At 43.4% G+C, this 17,994-nt stretch overlaps 1 protein-coding gene across 1 annotated transcript in view; it reads left to right on the top strand.

Moving 5' to 3' along the window:
* The window catches only part of CLNK (cytokine dependent hematopoietic cell linker), a 190,845-nt gene that overhangs the window by 71,038 nt on the left and 101,813 nt on the right, over window positions 1-17,994 (top strand). The window contains exon 3 of the mRNA XM_025386090.1: window positions 13,591-13,662. Within this exon, the coding sequence (XP_025241875.1) occupies window positions 13,591-13,662 (72 nt within the window). The remainder of the gene's footprint in view (window positions 1-13,590; window positions 13,663-17,994) is intronic.

Here is a 17,994-nt window from a genome sequence, read left to right as displayed (position 1 = left end):
CAGAGAGAGATTTGGCCAATTGTTCGTGATGGCTGCTCTTTGGGGCAGAATGGGGGCTGTAGGGAGAGAGTGGAGTGGCAGGGACCAGACCATGGAGGGCCAGTGAGCCATGTTCCAAAGATGGACTGTGACTACAGGCAGCAGAAATACCAGATTTTAGAATGAGGATCCTGGCCACAACACAGTGAATGGATTGGAGGAAGTGAGAAGTGGAGGGAAGGAAGGGGAGAGAGTGCTGGCGATTCTCAGAGGACAGAAGGCAGGAGCCACCCCTTCTTTTTTTTTTTTTTTTTTTTTTTTTGGATCTGCTGGAATCATAAAGTGTGGCACAAGGAGATAGAGGAAAGGCTATTTTCCTAGGGGGCTCCTTCTCTGGAAGCCCCTCTGGCACTCATGGGAGGCCCCTCCCAGCTTTCCTGCAGACTGCAGAAGAAGGTCCGTTACATTTTTTTTTTTTTTTTTTTTTTTTTGATTCTTACTCTCCCTCTGTTGCCCAGGCTGGAGTGCAGTGGCACGATTTCAGCCCACTGCAACCTCCACCTCCCAGGTTCAGGTGATTATCATGCCTCAGCCTCCTCAATTGCTGGGATTACAGGCACCCGACATGATGCCCAGCTAATTTTTGTGTGTGTGTGTTTGTTTGTTTGTTTGTTTGTTTGTTTGTTTTTGAGATGGAACCTTGCTCTGTCTCCAGGCTGGAGTGCTGTAGTGCAATCTTGGCTCACTGCAACCTCCGCCTCCTGAGTTCAAGAAATTCTCATGCCTCAGCCTCCCAAGTAGCTGGGATTACAGGCACGTGCCACCACACCCAGCTAATTTTTATTTTTAGTAGAGATGGGGTTTCACCATGTTGGCCAGGATGGTCTCAATCTCCTGACCTCGTGATCTGCCCGCCTCGGCCTCCCAAAGTGCTGGGATTACAGGCATGAGCCACTGCACCCAGCCTAATTTTTGTATTTTTAGTAGAGATGGAGTTTCACGATGTTGCCCAGGCTGGTCTCGAACTCCTGACCTCAAGTGATCCATCCGCCTCGGCCTCCCAAAGTGCTGGGATTACAGACGTGAGCCATACCATGGCCAGCTCATTATGTCTTTTTTACTTGGGCTATTTATGGGGTGTCTACTTACCAGGTACAGATCAAGTTTTTATTTTGAGGATTCTTGTGTGTGTGTGTGTGTGTGTGTATGTGTGTGTGTGTGCACGCACATGCGTGTGTGTGTGTTGCTTTTTTATGTTGTTTTCTATCACGCATCCAGAATCTTTCAGGCATGACCATCTATAAATTAAATTCCACCAGGAACACATCTATGGACCTATAAAAAGGGTAATTCACTGTTGTTATTGTATTTGCTCATTACATACATTGATGGTCTATTAAAAGTTACATCTCTTGACAGAGACAGAGAAAAAAAGGAGAAAGCATTTGAAAAGATGAGATGTAAGGACTCTCTTTGTCTAGGTTCATGTATTTCCTTTTGCTGAATCAAAATTTAAACAAAAAAGAAGAGGGGGAAAAGCTTTTATGGGTTTTCTGGAAACCTGGGCATCAAGGATTCAGGATTATTTTCTTGTTTTCTAAATTAGATCAGCTTTTCTTGTCGTTCTCTTTTTCTCTCCCCAAGAAAATTAAAAAGATTTTAAAAAACGAGCATTCATTTAAAAGGCACATAATGAGGCTTAATTAGAAAACGAGTACTAGGGAAGTCAAGGCCAAGCAAAAGGGACCCGGATCACCTCACATGGAGCCAGAAGCTGCAGTGGAACCTTCTCTCTCTCCACATCTGGTTAGCTTGGACAGATGATTTCACTTCACAGGGTCTCATTTTCCTCATTTGTGAAATTAGCAGGTTCAAGCAGATGATATGTATTTTTCCACCCAGCTTCATGCTTTGAGATTCTTTGAGACTACAACTCTGGAAAAGGAGCTAAAATCAAATGCCACCCTCTACTTTGCACCTGCAACCCATAGGCAGTGCTGGTCTATTCTAGAATACTCTGAAACCCTTTTCTGCCTCAGTAAACAAGAATTAGTTATTCCCTTGAGGCATTCCTGCCTCCAGGAGTCTTGAATCTTCTCAGGCACAAATATTTCCTCTGCTGCTCTTCTGTGTGAGGGTCTTGACAGGTGGTCCCTAATGTCAGGAAATTCAGAGTTTTGGTAGAAGATGTGCATGCAAATGATGACTGTGCAGGTGGCAGTCCCTGAAGACCAAAGTCTGATCCATTTCAATGGAGAACCCAGGGCCTTACTGTGAGTCAGAAGAAGCTAGAAGACAGGAATGCAGCCCAGGTAGACTCCAGGGACTGGAAGGAGATCGGAGAATGGGCTACCTCCTGACCCATAAGGACTTCTGACTAAGTATGAATCCAACAGGCAGCAGTTAGAGCTGAGTGCCAAGGGAAAGCAGGGCCAGAGCCAGGTAGACTGTCCTGAAACCAGGTAGCCATTCAAATGGTACAAAGGTAGGAGTGTGGGGAAAAGAGAGGCAGAGGGGATGAGAGTCCCTTGCTCACTGGCTTGGTTCCCACTCGGCTGTCAGCTTTATGAGGGCAGCACCTAATCTGTCTTGTTTAACGTGACCCAGGCCTGTGATGAACTGAATATTTGTGTCCTTTAAGTTCCTATGTCAAAATCCCAACCACCAATGATGGTATTGTGAAGTGGGGCCTTTGAGGCCCTCATGAATGAGGCACTAATGCCCTTCTAAGAAGAAATATGAGAGAGATGATTTTTTTTGGCCACATGAGGATACCACAGGGAAACAGCTCTCTGCAAATCAGGAAACAGGCTCTCACCAGACGCCAATTCTAAGGGTAGCTTGATCTTGGACTTCTCAGCCTGCAGAGCTATGAGGGATAAATATTTGTTATTTGAGCCCCCCAGCCTATGATAATTTGTTATAGCAGCCCAAACTGACTCAGACAAGGCCTAATACAATCCCCAGCCCACAGAGGCTACTTAATGCATAGTTGACTTGAGGATAACATGAGGGTTTTCTTCCCGATTTCAACACAGTTCAGTAAAGAATTTTCATCATTGTTAAGGAGTTGGTTCCCATGACCCAGACACAGAGCCTTTTAGGAATAGTCAACAAGGATGCAAAAGGAGAGGCATGGGGTTCAGGTTGAAGCTGGGGGCTCAGAAAACACAGTTGTTATTCACTAAGGAGAGAGCAAGCATCATTCTAGTTCACAGAGGAAACGTGTTACATCCACATAGAAGCATTTGGGCAAGATTATTGGAAAGGATGGCATCTGCGCTGGTACCCGAAGACCAAGGAGATTTGGAAGATGTAGAGATGGGAGAAAAGGAGGAGAAGAGAGGGAATGGGCCTAGCAGGCCAAGGAGACTACATGAGCAAATTGCATCTCAACTTGCTATATTTCGGCTGAGCAGGAAGTTCAGTTTGCATAGATTGTAGCTTGAAAAACAAAATTGAAGAGTTGAAATGATAACTAAGATAAAATCGTAAAAGATCTTTGAGTAGAAAGGGATTAGCGTCAAGGAGATCAATGAAGGAATTCTTGCAGGGGTCTAGGAGAAAGATCAAGACACTTTGGTAAGCACAGGACACTCCAAGTTCTCATGTCCTGTTACATATACACATCTCTCCGAGTATATGGATTTTTTGAGACTCTTCTACTGGACTTTCAACTGCTAATGATTCAGCACTTTTATTCCTCTCTATTTAACACAGGGATAGAAAAGTGCTCAGGATATTTTTGATGATTATCCACCATGGACAACATCAAACAGCCTTACCCTCTGATTTTACAGACGCAATAACCAGGGCTTATAGTTATGAATGGTTAAGTGATTTAGTTGAGCGACACAATAGTTGATAAAATAGTTAGGGCTCAAACCTGAATCACACAGCCAAACTCTCAGTCCCGTTCAGCTGACTGTCCCTGGACTCATTGTCCAGGATTGTGGCTGAAAACACCATAAATGGGAGGCACTGACAAGATGTATAGGACCCTCTGAGCAAGGTCCCTAATGCTGCAACTGCTTCAGAATAGAAGCTTGTCTTATATTTGAGGCATTTTCCTAACTTTGAGCTACAGACATATTGCTAGGCAGGACAAAAACAGCCTCCAAATTCGGTGGGTTGTGTTTCCTGGCGTGCAGAGGCACAAGGAGATACAGTACTTTATAGGATTCCAGTCTCGGAGCAGGGTTCGCAATCATGCCTTATCATCAGTGTTTGCTTCCCAGCAAATGAAGCTTCCTGCAAGATAGCGAGGCATGGGTTCATTGCAACTACCCAGATCAGGAGAGAGATTGTACTGTGGCCAAATGATAGATAACAAGACCCACTGTGTCTTCATTGGCAGCTCAAACTCCAGTATGACTCAGATAGGGGAAAAGAGAGCATGCCACGGTGGGGCAACGGCAACCTATTAGGACCTTCCCACCTGTCCTTGTTCTTACCAGAAACCAGCTGAAAGCCTTGCTCAACTCTTGTGAGATCCATCATCAAAGAAATTCCTATGGGTGCACCTTTTCCCCCATTCCTCAGACACCCAGTGTTGCCTAGAATGGACTACCAGTCATCAACAGAATCTGTTCATTGAAGTGACAGGTTTTAAACCAAGATATGTCCAACTATAAGACCCAAATGGCTAGAGCCCTGAGCCATGGTTTTCTTATCTGTTAACATGAGGACAACATGTGTATCTAATTTAAGAGATTGTGACGATTAAATCAACTCACCCAGGGCAGTACCTGCAACAACCTAGATGCTTACTACCTGTTAAAAACATTTTTTTTCTACTGTATCTGTCAAGAGGCTATTCCCAATGACTACATCTTTATGATGTGTATTAGTCAGAGCTCTATAGAAAAGCAGAATCAACTGTGTGTGTGTGTGTGTGTGTGTGTGTGTGTGTGTGTGTGTATAGTCATGCACCATATAACATTTAGGTAACTGAAGGGCCTCCTATATGATAGTGACCCCTTAAGATGATAGTGGAGCTGCAAACTTCCTATCACCTAGTAATGCTGCAGCTGCTGTAACATTGTAATGCCACACATTACTCACGTGTATGTGATGATGCTGGTGTAAACAAAACTGTGCTACCAGCATATAAAAGCATAGCACATACAATTACGTAAAGTACACAATACTTAGTAATCATAAATGGCTAGACTATACTTGTTATTGTTATTTTAGAGTGTGCTCCTTTTATTTATTTTTTTTTAATTAACTATAAAACAGCCTCTGGTAGGTTCTTGAGGAGAGATTCCAGAAGAAGGCATTGTTATCACAGGAGATGACAGTTCCATGCTTGTCATTGCCCCTGAAGACCTTCCAGTGGGACAAGGTTTTGGGGTGGCAGGCAGTGATCCCATTGACCCTGACCCTCTGCAGGCCTAGGCTAATGTGTGTGTTTCTGTCTTAATTTTTTAACAAAAATGTTTAAAAAGTAATACAAATTTTGAAAGTTTAAAATTAAATGTTTACAGAATAAGTATATAACAAGTATCTTCATACAGCTATACCATGTGTTTTTGTTTTAAGTGTTACTACAAGAGTCAACATTTTTTAAATTGAAACATTAATCAAGTAAAAAAGTTACAGTAAGCTAAGTTTAAAGAAAAAAAATTTCTAAAATAAACATACAGAGTCTCCAAACCTACAGTAGTATACAGTCATGTCCTAGGCCTTCACATTCACCCACCACTCACTCACTGACTCACTCAGGGCAAATTCCAGTCCTGCAAGCTTCATTCATTCAAGGTAAGTGCCTTATACAGGTATGCCATTTTCTTTTCTTTCTTTTTTTTTTTTTTTTTTTGGAGACGGAGTCTTGCTGTGTCCCCGGGCTAGAGTGCAGTGGCACAATCTCAGCTCACCACAACCTCCACCTCCGGGGTTCAAGCAATTCTCCTGCCTCAGCCTCCCGAGTAGCTGGGACTACAGGTGTGCACCACCACACTCAGCTAATTTTTGTATTTTTAGTAGAGACCGGGTTTTACCATGTTGGGCAGGATGGTCTCGATCTCCTGACTTTATGATCTACCTACCTTGGCTTCCCAAAGTGCTGGGATTACAGGTGTGAGCCACTGTGCCCCACCCAGGTGTGCCAGTTTTTAATCTTTTTTAACTTATTTTTACTGTACCTGTCTATTTTTAGATATCTTTGTACGTGTAACACATGTACCATTGTGTTATAATTGTTTACAGTATTCATTACAGTAACACGCTCTTTAGGTTTGTAGCCTAGCAGCAATAGGCTATACCATATCACCCAGCTGTGCAGTAGTTCCACCATCTCGGTTTGTGTAAGTACACTCTATGATGTTCACCCAAGGACACGCTTCCCAGAACACATTCCCATCATTAAGAGATGTGTCACTGTATATACATATGTATCCAGAGAGAGAGAGAGAGAGAAAGCAAGGGAGATTTATTTTAAGGGATTGTCTCACAAGATTTTGGGAGAAATCTGTAGGTCAGGCTGGCAGGTGGGAGATTCAGGTAAGAGTTGATGTTGTAGTCTTAAAACTAAATTCCACAGGGCAATAGGCTGGAAACTCAGGCAGGCTTTGTATGGTACAGTCTCGAGGCATAATTTCTTCTTGTTCAGGAAACCCTAGTCTTCGCTATTAAGGCCTTCAGCTGATTGGACGAGGCCCACCCACATTATGAAGCATCATCTGCTTTAGTCAGAATCTACTGATTTAAATGTTAATCATATCTAAGAAATAGCTTCACAGCAACGTCTACACTGGTGTTTGAACAAACAACTGGGCTCCATAGCCTAGCCAAGTTGACTCACAAAATTAACCATCACACCATGAAACTGCAAAGGCAGTGAATAGGTGGGGAGTGGTGATTAAATCATCTCATTGCCAGAAATTCATTATTGGACTTCCCTCTCAAGTTTCTATGTGAAGTGTTACAAGCTCAAATTTTCAGGGGGCAGTCTCCTAATATAAAAATGTGAGATAATAGGGAATGAACAGTGGGGCTTCATGAACTTGAAAGAATAGACCCCATACACATATATTTAAACTTAAAAAAATAAAAAAAGCTGTAACAAGAAGGCTTATTGTGCCCTTTGGTTTTTCAAGGATGGGCAGATCAAGCACATGGATGTTGAATGGCATCTAGGCCATGGTGCATCACGACCCCAGAACCTTCACTTAGTTGCTCAAGGAGAGTGCTAAAAATCTCCTCGGCTTAGAAGAAGTGTGTGCAGGAACATGCAACTTGAAGGAGGTTTACACCTAGCACCCTTACAGCTTAGGGACCAAATGGAATGAACAAAATGGACATCGATCACTTGGCTACAGTTCTAGAACTGCAGCTTTGCCTCTCTGTAATCGAGTAAGCCACATTTCTGACCTGGCTGAAATATTTCAATTACCAACCGCACTTCTTGATGCTACTGGTTGTTCAACTAGGATATTCTTTAGTCATTTGGGGTAAGAACTGGGCCCTAGAGAATAAATATAATCATGAACATGCAATCAATATATGAGGAAGGTGCTATACCCCTGCTCTTCCCCATGTGTAAAATGGGAATCAGATTCACTGAATAGCTTGTTCAGTTGGCATAGCTGCATTCATATCCAGTCTACTCGCTCCCAGAGGACACTTGCCCTCAGGATAACTCCTGCCTTCAGCTCATCCGTTGTCCTTCTTTCTGCTCCTTCTCATTCTCTTCTACTGAAAAATATAACCAAAGCCCATCTTGGCTTCTTTGGGTCCTCAAACTCACTAAATAAAAGAGTCAGAATCCAAGATGATCTTGTACTACACTCTGTCAGTCTCCATCCAGGTCTCCCTCTCAACCTTTTTTGGGAATTGCCTTGGCTGAGCAGGGTTGCCTCACCTGGAGCAGCCCACACCCACTGACTGGGCCACCCAGGGGTGCATAGACCTGGCCTTCCCACCCCAATGTGGGATGCTCAGAAGAGTCCTCATTCCCCATGGGGGCCGCTGAGGCCTCTGTTGCAACTGCATCACAGCCCACTTTTCCCTCTGCCCAGTCCTGCCTCTTTCTCTTCCCTCCACAGGGGTTGGTCCCAGGAGCACGCCCTAAAACATTTTCTGTATGGTCACCTCTGTCTCAGAGTCTGCTTCCTCAGGAGCCCAACCTGTGGCAGTTCCTGAGGAGATGGAACATGTGCTGAACATGAGGCAAAAAAAATTCAGCAGGATGGGGATAGATAGAATAGGACTGGACTCATAGGATTATTAGGAGGGTTAAATGGATTAATATCTTGTAAAATGCAAACAATGACCAGTTAGGTGAAAATCTTATATATAAATTTCTTGCAGTTCTGATTTTCATTATAATGATAGTGTTGTACCTTATTACTATTATTCATGATGTTTGTGCCAAAAATCAAACTGTATAAAACCTTGAAAGAGAATTGTGACTTAAGAGCAATTTTAGTGATTTCTCAGCAGCCTGCAAGCTCACTCTGAGTGTCTAGAATGAGAAGCTTCTGGAAAAATCAGAACTGAAGCTAAAAGTCTATTGAGAGAAGTGTAGTTTTACAACAGAAGAAATGGCAGTTCTTTCTGTGCTGGTCAGACTGCACCTGCCATATTGCGTGTAGCTGGGAGTATCTCACTGTAAAGGTGAGAAATTAGAGGGGAATGACCAAGATGGGATGGAGAAGATGTCTTTAACTCTTGGAGTAGGCTTCCTGTACTTACTCTCCACCATCAACTTGCCGTGTCATCCATCTGGCAATTCAACCCCTCACTGGTTGTCACCACCTAGTGAAAGTCTTCCTTGACTATACCATCACTTAAATATTTGACCAGCTTCTTCCTCCTTTTTCTTCTAGACCATATGTACAATTTTTATCATTGTGCCTATTGCATTGCTCGTGTTTGGATGTGAGTCTGATTCATTTCTTCGTCTCTTGGGACAGATGAGATGTTCAGTGCATGTCTTTTCCTGCGGCTGCCATAACAAATTGCCACAAATGTAAACGTACTGGCTGAATACAACGGAGATTTACTCTCACCATTCTGGAGCCCGGAAGTCTGAAATCAACGTTTAGCTAGGGCCATGCTCCCTCCCATGCCTCTAGGGGAGAGTTCTTTCCTGCCTCTTCCAGCGTTTAGTGGCTCCAAGTGTTCCTTGATTTGTAGCAGCATCACTCCAATCTCCGCCATCTTCACATGGGTCTTTTCCGCAGCCTCTTCATAGAAGAACACCTTGCATTGTATTTAGAGCCCACTTTAACCCAAGATCATCTGATCTCAATATCCTTAGCTTAGTTACATTGTTAAAGATGTTTTTTCCAAATAAGGTCACATGTACAGTTTTTGGGTAGACATACACCTTGGTACACATTGTTAAACCCACATATCAATTCAACTACACTGAATTGGCTTCTATTAGGTCTACATGAAAAGTAATGAGGGTCTGCAAAGGGCAGTTTCACAGGGGAAATAAGATAGAGAAAATGCAAGGAAAATGTGAAGGAGGACTAGATGGGTGTCATTGACCAGTCATGCAGGAGGGAGATGCAGAAAGGGAAAAGGAAATCAAAGATCACTGCCAAGTATTGGACCTGAAGGTGCTGGAAGGGTGCTCAAGCAGAGAGACTGGAGTGCGTAGGGTGATGTGCTCTGTTTTGGCAGAAGATGAAGTGATTGCAAGAACAATTATTTGGTTGGCCCACTGATGTTCTGTGCCTCAGTTTCCCCACAAGCCTATGGCACTTCCGGCTTTTCCAGGATGTGCTGAGCTCCTGGTGCAATCAATTAGCCTGCATTCCTTCCCCGGAGGATGCTTGACCAGAGTCCGTGACAAGCAAATCGAGCAGCAGTTTAAAAAGCTTTATGTGATTCATTTCACTAGGTGGGTGGGATGGGCTGAGTGGACCGGAAATGCAGCTGGCCCCAAATGTTTGAGGCCTTGTAAAATGATGTGCGTCTACTTAGGAGACTAGTAAATGGTACTGTCCTCCCCAGGTGCGATAGCCAACTTGGGAACCTTGAGCATCTCCTTTCAAGGTCCTATCTCAATTCAATGCAAAACAAACAATTTTGCCCTATTATGCGTAACATTCTTTAATAACATTTTCTGTTATTAAATTCTGATATGTTGAGAGTTTATAAATCTTTCACCATTCTATATTTTTTAAAAGTATATCTAAAATCTCAACACTTAGGATTCAGATTTAGGGCAGGGAGACCTGGTAATGCTTGTTGCTCTTTGTAAGCAGTTTACAAACAGGCTTTAACCACTTACTGTCTAGGTAGATGGCTCTTTATTTTCCAGCCTTGTTAATATTTTCCTTCAATAATCCACTGTAGGAAGAACAGCTCCTGCTCCCCATTCCCCATTCTCCCCACCTTCTTTCCTTCTCTCTCGTGTGTCCCTTAGTTGCTTCCAGCTGGGCCTGCTCTGACTTCCTTTGCAACATAGCTGACACACACTCTCCAGGAGACGGGCGAACTGTTGCATAGCCCTGGTTCTACTCCCAACTAGCCTGGCCACCTGGAACTAAATCCCCTCCACTCTAGGGCCCCGTTTCCTCATCTGTAGCATGGAGCTGAGAAGAATGCCTGCCTATTTGCTACTCAGGCTTGCTGCAAACATGAAATAAAAAGAGAGTTTGAGTTCAGCTCTCTTCTTAAAGTTAAAAAGGCCAAAGCTGATTATCTAGAAAGGTCAGAGGTAGTTCCCAGTCTTTTGGGTTCTTGAGGCACCTGGGAAGAAGTTGAGAAATTCTCAGACTCTATCCCATACTCCTAAAATTGGCCTGGTTAAAGCCATTTAGGCAACTGTTTTATGGGCTGTCAGAGCACAGAAATGGTGCCCATAACCTAGAGACACGATGAAACTGAGGGCTCCTTCTCAGTGCAGGGATAGGTCAGAATTCCTCTGGTATCAGAGAGAGTCAAAGGACTCTATCCAATTAACGACATGGCTTGCTATTGTGTATAAGCCCAGACTCGCAGGCCATTTATGTATTTGTATCTAGGTATCTATTCATTATCTTACAAACATTCCTGCAAGCATGCAGGGTCAGTTATCCAGTGTTCTAGGAGAGAAAAAGATGCCCAGGCTACAACCTACCTTTGCAAGGCTCCAATGCAAGGGGACACAGACAGGTACATGTATAATGAATGCATGTACAGGGCATTTAACAATATTTGATTGTTTACTTGCTTATGGCTTGGCTCCCTAAATACACTAAAAGCTCCAGGAAGCAGTCTTCATCTATTCTTTAATTACTATACCCTATTGCCTAGTGCATTGCCTGATAAGGAATAAACCCAATAACTATTTGTTGAGTAAATGAATGATTGGACTCATGAACAAACGAAATGAATGGCAATAGAGAGGTATGCAAATGTACCAGAGGGACTCAAAGCGGAAGCAGCAGGGAAGAATTCATAGGGAAGTAATATTTGAACTTGACCTTGAAGAATGAAAAGCATTTTGCCAGGCCCAGAGGAGGCAAAAAGAATAATTAGATCAATGATATGGGAGCATTAAGGAAAAAAAAGGTCTGGCCCAGAGGCCACAGTGTGGGATGACCTGGCAGAGAGAGACGGTAGCAGGAAATAAAGAAGCAACAGAAATGGGATTCCAGGCCAATGGGGCAGGAAACTTAGCTACCGTGGTTAAGAGTTTGGGTTTTCTCTTTCAGGAATAGAGAACTGATGAGGATTCTCAAGGAGGTGACTTGATAATATTCTGCTATTAATAATTACAAAGGTTGTGCTTGCTGCAGTTTGGTGTATGGATTGGAACCCCGGAGGCCAGGAAAGAAGTTGGGGTAGATGCTGGAAGTCAGCCTAGAGATACTGAAAGCAGAAGTAAGGCTGAATATATTAAATAGCTCAAGAAAGTGACAAAGAAGAGATAGAGTCAGGAGGCATTTGGGGACTCTGACTGTTAGGATCTGGTAACAGATTAGGATGATAGCAATGATAGAGGGGGAGGGGTGGGAAGACTCAAGGTTAGCACCCAGGCTACTGGTTTGGAAACCATGTGAGCAATGGATTCTCTCACTAGGAAAAAGTCCTGTGCCTGCTGGAGAATAACCAATTAGAAAGATCCAGAAAATAATTCAGTGTTCATGCCTGGAACTTAGTAGAGAAGTCAGAGTGCAGATGGAAATTTGCAAATTCAGCTGTATTTAGATAGAAAAAAAATGAATAATGAAATATGTGAAATAGTATAATAATGAAATTTTAAAATAAAAAATGGAAAAATGAAATTAATGATAATGAAATAAGCCATCATCTTTCTAGATGGTCAATATACACAGTAACAAAATATACCCAAACAACTCACAGATTTTTAAATGTATTACGTTCTATTCTATGGGCTACAGGCAAAGTCCAAGATGAAGAGAGAGCCTGAAGTCATCCTGAAGTATTTCCTGGACTTCTTTAGTTTTGTGTGTCCCTGTATGAGTGTCCACTCAGCTCCTCGGTGGACCAGGCACTGACCCAGTCCCTGGGGATGCTAAGTCCTGCAAATCTCTGCTTTAGTGGAGATGGCAGTTGAACAGTCAGATGTGAACACAAGTTACTAGTTAAAACAGAAGTAAAATTAAAACTCAGGCAAGTGCTGTGAAGGAGCGAGTCTGAGAGGTCGAGGAGGATTCTCTGAGGAGGTAGCACTTGAGCTGAGTTTGGAAGTAAGAGTTGCCATTAATAAGAAGGAAGACAAGGGCATCTGAGAAAGGGGGAACGGTACCTGAAAGGGCCCCGTGGGAGGGAGCAGAGAAAGTCCAAGGATCAGGAAGAGGCAAATTTGCTCCAAGTGGAACTGGGAGGACAAACAGGGTAGCTGAGCTAAGGAGGCTATTGTCAGGAGCATTTGTGGAGGAAAAAAATGACCAGTTAGTGTTTGATAGAGCTCACGAAATGCCTGCAAAAGAAAGGAAAGTGTAGGAAACTTGGCTGATTAAATGAACTAGGAATGTATAACAATGATGCTTTATGACAGTGAATGTATTTAATGGATGTTAGCTAATTAACTCAATGAAAAATAAGTTAATCTCTTCATAGAAAGTGCCTTAGCAAACTGCCTAAATGATATGGGAGCTCAATAAATATTACTTGAATCAGAGCTGCTATTGCTAAATAGTCTGTCTTCCCACGTTGGATAATGTTTGCTAGATTTTTATGAAATTCAACAAACATAGGAAAGCATCTGAGACATTGCCTGGTTTATGGTTGCTGTCCCTCAAATTTCTTAACAGCCTCTCATCAACCGTCTGGCAAAAGTACGATATTCTTCATTTTACAGAGGAGACAGATACTGGCAGAGCTTGAGGACGGTACCAAGGTCACCCTGCTGATGAGGGAGAGGCAGCCCACATCCTTGTCTTGACTGGGCACTTCTTCTGCCCCACACTACTGTTTCCTGTAAAATAAAGCTCTTACATTTAAAAATTAAGTAATTGGATTACTTTAAACACAGATTTTCTTTAACCCTAGCGGTAATGCAAAGAGAGATTCAGAATTATGTGTGAGACATAATTACTTAAATCTGACTGGGTGGTTGTTTCTATGAATGAATGCACTTAATTAATTTTTCCCCTAGCTTCTTGCTATTTCCCAGCTATAATTTATTTTCTTTCATCCCAGGGGTAATAGAAGGACAACTAAAGAAGGAACCAACGATTTGAAATTCCAGAACTTCAGTCTGCCAAAAAACAGGTCAGAATATTTACTTGTTTATTAACAGAGGAGTGAAAATTTTAATTCTGTAGCAAATAAGCTGACCATCACACACACGGAAACTGTCAATGTGATGGAATGACCTGTAGTGACTTAGAGGTCAGACAGAGACCAAGGTACAGGAGAAGGGTCTTGGCTGGGGTTGAGCAGCCAGAAGGTGTGTGATACAAAGTGAGGCTGAGAAGCCCCCACCTCCGCAGCTCTGCAGGCCAGGCCTCCTTCCACCCACCCCTCCCAGGTCTCCAAACAAGCCCAGAGAGAGCCAGTGATGGGGAGGCTTCTCTTCCTCTGCCAGTGAATGATTTGAATGATGGATCACGGATCCCGCCACAAGTTTACCCTGGAGTCTCACAGCAAGCGGACAAGAGAGAGCCAAGTGCTTACATTGCTATTTCCTTTGTCCTTCTATTGAGAATAACGTTTGCTGAGCAGTGATGGCATCAAAACTTGCACAGGCTACTGAAAATGCAGAGACCAAAGACAAAGTGTCTCCCTCAAGGAGCTCACAGACTAGTCAAAAATCTCAGAATGGAGTGCTAACTTGACTGAATTACTGACGAGAGACAAGACCTAAAGTCAAATCCAGCTGTGCACTGCCCAGCCCTGCCCAGCAGACTAAACCTGGGCCACATCCTCATGTGCAGAACTGTCTCTCTGATGCTCAGGTAGGACTCCCTGGCCAAGCATTCCTGGGGGTGGCTTCTGTTCCTAGAGGTACCCAAGGGTCCTTACAAGTTATATCAATCCTCATATCCCAATTCAAGTCCATCCAACAAACATCCTTCATTCCCTACTATGTGCCAGACACTATAAGCAGTCTTGGAATTCTAAAATGCTCTGGAATAAATAGTTCTCCTAAGCAGAGTAAATGAATGCTGGTAAGATGATAGAATACTTGAGGTGTTTTTGCAAAACCACTTTGAGTAGAGGGAAATTTGTGGCTGTTCTCAGACTTCTTTAATGTTTACATTAAATACATTTGAATAATGCATTTTAAGTCCATTTTCCTTATTTCTTGACAATAGCAAGAGATGGGAGATGGAAGGTTTAGAAGCCCTCCTTCAAATGGAGAGGGATGAAGCAATTACATACATCAAAGTAATATTTACAGTTACATTTGGAGGAAAAAAGACAGAGAGAGAAGAGCAGTGCTTTTTTCTGAAGCAAATTATTTCAAAATGTGTCATAGCATGCTCAAGATATATTAAAAAGAGCAACAGATGATGTTTTTGCAACCTGTTCTAAACTATTTATAAACCTAAATTTAAAAAAATCTATAGACATACAAATCTCTATACCACTGCATATTTTATAATGAATGCATTATATGAATATAAACTACTATTTGAGATATATAAATCAACTAAAAATGTCTGAAAACTACAAATTTGTATCTACCATATTCCTTGGTAAAAATTATAATTATCAACATTTGATGAGAAGGTAAGGAAGAAGCTACTTATGGGCAGCATTGCAGTGTAGAATGAGTCCATTGGATCAGGATTTCAATCTCAGCTGACCTACTTATTAGCTGTGTGGCCCCAGACAAGCCTCTTTTTCCATTCCAACACCTCCTGTGTTTTAGAAGTGATATCTGAAGCCGAGCGTGGTGGCTCATGCCTGTAATCCCAGCACTCTGGGAGGCCGGGGCAGGCGGATCACCTGAGGTTGGGAGTTCGAGACCACTGACCAACATGAAGAAACCCTGGCTCCACTAAAAATACAAAATTAGCCGGGCGTGGTGGTGCATGCCTGTAGTCTGAGCTACTTGGGAGGCTGAGACAGGAGAATCACTTGAACCCGGTAGGCGGAGGTTGCGGTGAGTCAAGATCAAGCCATTGCACTCCAGCCTTGGCAACAAGAGTAAAACTCCATCTCAAAAAGAAAAAAAAAAAAAAAAGAAATGGTATTTGAAAAAGTAGACTCTGTTGTTCATTATTGAATCTCTTGAGCCTTCCTGTGTCCACAGAATAAATGGATGACCTCTGAGGTGTGCTGGGAATAGAGTAGGTTCTCATTAAATAACGTGGGCTAATAGTCACTGAGTGGTCACTGTGTGCTAGGTGCTGTTTTAAGAGCTAATAGGTAACCCTTCCTGGATCCCAACAATTACACTCTTATTAGTTTCCTGTAACAGCCCAGAGAGGGTGAATAACTTCCTTCGAGGCTCAGTGGCTAGTCGCGATATGGTAAATGGCAGCTGTAATTATTACTAATATCAACAACCCTGGTGCTCCCCATCACTGCCCTCATGCTAGGTTGAGTGTGGGAGTTAACTCTCCTGCAGGCCCCCACAGCCCAACCACCCCAAGTTCAAAAGTGCCTTGATCTCCTGGTAATAAACAAAGCAAAACACCAAGTTGAGTGCTGGACCCCACTTGGATGATACGGCCTGGGAGGATCTCCAAGAAAAATACAGATCACATCCACATTCATTATCCATGATCTGTCTACAATATTGAAATGAATGTGTTTTTTAGCATCTCACTAAATCCCCAATACCCACTTTTATTTTGTACTGTTTCCTCATGTCCATAGTGAAAGAAAAACACCAACTGATGTTTCTCAATTAAATCCAAACTCCACTCAATAACTGAGCGCCCGATGTGCGCCAGAACCTTGGCATCCAATGTGCACCATAATCCTCTGAAGTAGGCATTCATATTCCCATTTACGATAGGGAAAAATAGTCTGAGGGAGGTTATATGTTTTTGTCACAGTCCCAGTGGAAAGGGGTACCAGTTGGATTTGAATTCAGAGTCTAGCTTCAAGTCAAGTGGCATTTCTGGGATTTTTTTGGTTTGGTTTGGTTTGGTTTGGTTTGGTTTGGTTTTGAGATAGTTTCGCTCTTGTTGCCCAGGCTGGAATGCAATGGCACAATCTCAGCTCACTGCAACCTCCACCTCCCAGGTTCAAACGATTCTCCTGCCTCAGCCCCCCCAAGTAGCTGGGATTACAGGCGTGTGCCAACACATTCGGCTAATTTTGTATTTTTAGTAGAGATGGGTTTCTCCAAGTTGGTCAGGCTAGTCTCGAACTCCCAACCTCAGGTGATCTGCCTTCCTTGGCCTCCCAAAATGCTGGGATTACAGGTGTGGGCCACCCACCGTGCCCAGCTCTGGGTTCTAAGTGATTAAAACTTTCTTATGTATATGTATATATATGTATATGTATATTCTTATTTATATGTATATGTCAGCATATACATATGAACGTAGATTTCTATTCTGATGAGTCACTAATCTGCTCCTGTCAAGTCTCCCCACCATGAGGAAGGGGCATGTGCCCAGCCCTTCTGGAAAGCACAGCCACATTTACATCAGGGAGGCCTGGTAGCTGCGGTTCCTAGAGCGTGGGCCTGGGACGAGCAGCTTCAGCATCATCTGGGAACTTAGCATTGCTGATTCCCAGACTCTGGCCTACTGCACCAGAAGGGCAAGTGTTGGAGCCCAGGCACCCGTGTTGAAATAAGCCCTCCCTGGGGGTGCCAGTGTTTGCTCAAGTTAGAGAACCTCGGATGGAAGCATGGTTACCAGGAGTGTAAGCTTCCAAGTGGAGTGACAGGCCCCTGGGCTTGAATTTCGCTCTGCCCCTACTCACTGAGTGACAGTGAGTGGGGTGGAGGGAGGAAGATGGGAGGCAGAGGGTGGGGGGAGATTGGAAAAATGGTGGATGCAGGAGCTGTTTCCCCACTGGGGAAATGTCTGACTCCTTCCATTAACCTCCTTAAGTTCTCTTTGTTGGGCACTGGAAAAATCAAAGATGAACGAGACATAGTCCCTGACACCAGCATGCTCAGTATCTGGTGGGAAGCAGAAGAATGGGTGTGGAACTATAAAGTACATACATAACAGATCATAAGCCCGTGCCATGCACCATGGCAGACACAGACGCAGGCCCTAGGGAACAGGAGGTACACAGGATCAACCAGGGAGCTGAAGGGCTTGCCAAGTCCTCTCTCTCTAGTGAGCAGCGGCACCAAGGTTCAATCCATGTCTTCACTTTCCAAGCACTAGTCTCCTTTCCTTCCTTTACTCTTGGCAGCGCTGCTAGGACAGTGTCACCACACTATCCACATTCAGACCCCTCCCATTCGTCACCTCAACGGCTATGGAGTTCTTCCTTTCTGCCACTAGCACCTGCAGCAATAGTTAGATCCAGGGGGGCAAAGTGCAGGCAGCCATAATTTCTCAGGGCCCATGAGGCCCAGTCGTCATCCTTTGGAGACTGGAGTCCTCTTTTTGTTTTTCTGGGTTTTTTGTTGTGTTTTCTTTTGTTTTTTGAGACTGAGTCTCATGCTATCACCCAGGC

Source organism: Theropithecus gelada, chromosome 5, assembly GCF_003255815.1.
Source record: "Theropithecus gelada isolate Dixy chromosome 5, Tgel_1.0, whole genome shotgun sequence".
In the NCBI taxonomy this organism is placed as follows: domain Eukaryota; kingdom Metazoa; phylum Chordata; class Mammalia; order Primates; family Cercopithecidae; genus Theropithecus; species Theropithecus gelada.
Note: the sequence above shows the minus strand (reverse complement) of the source record. Positions and strands in the feature narration are given on the sequence as shown.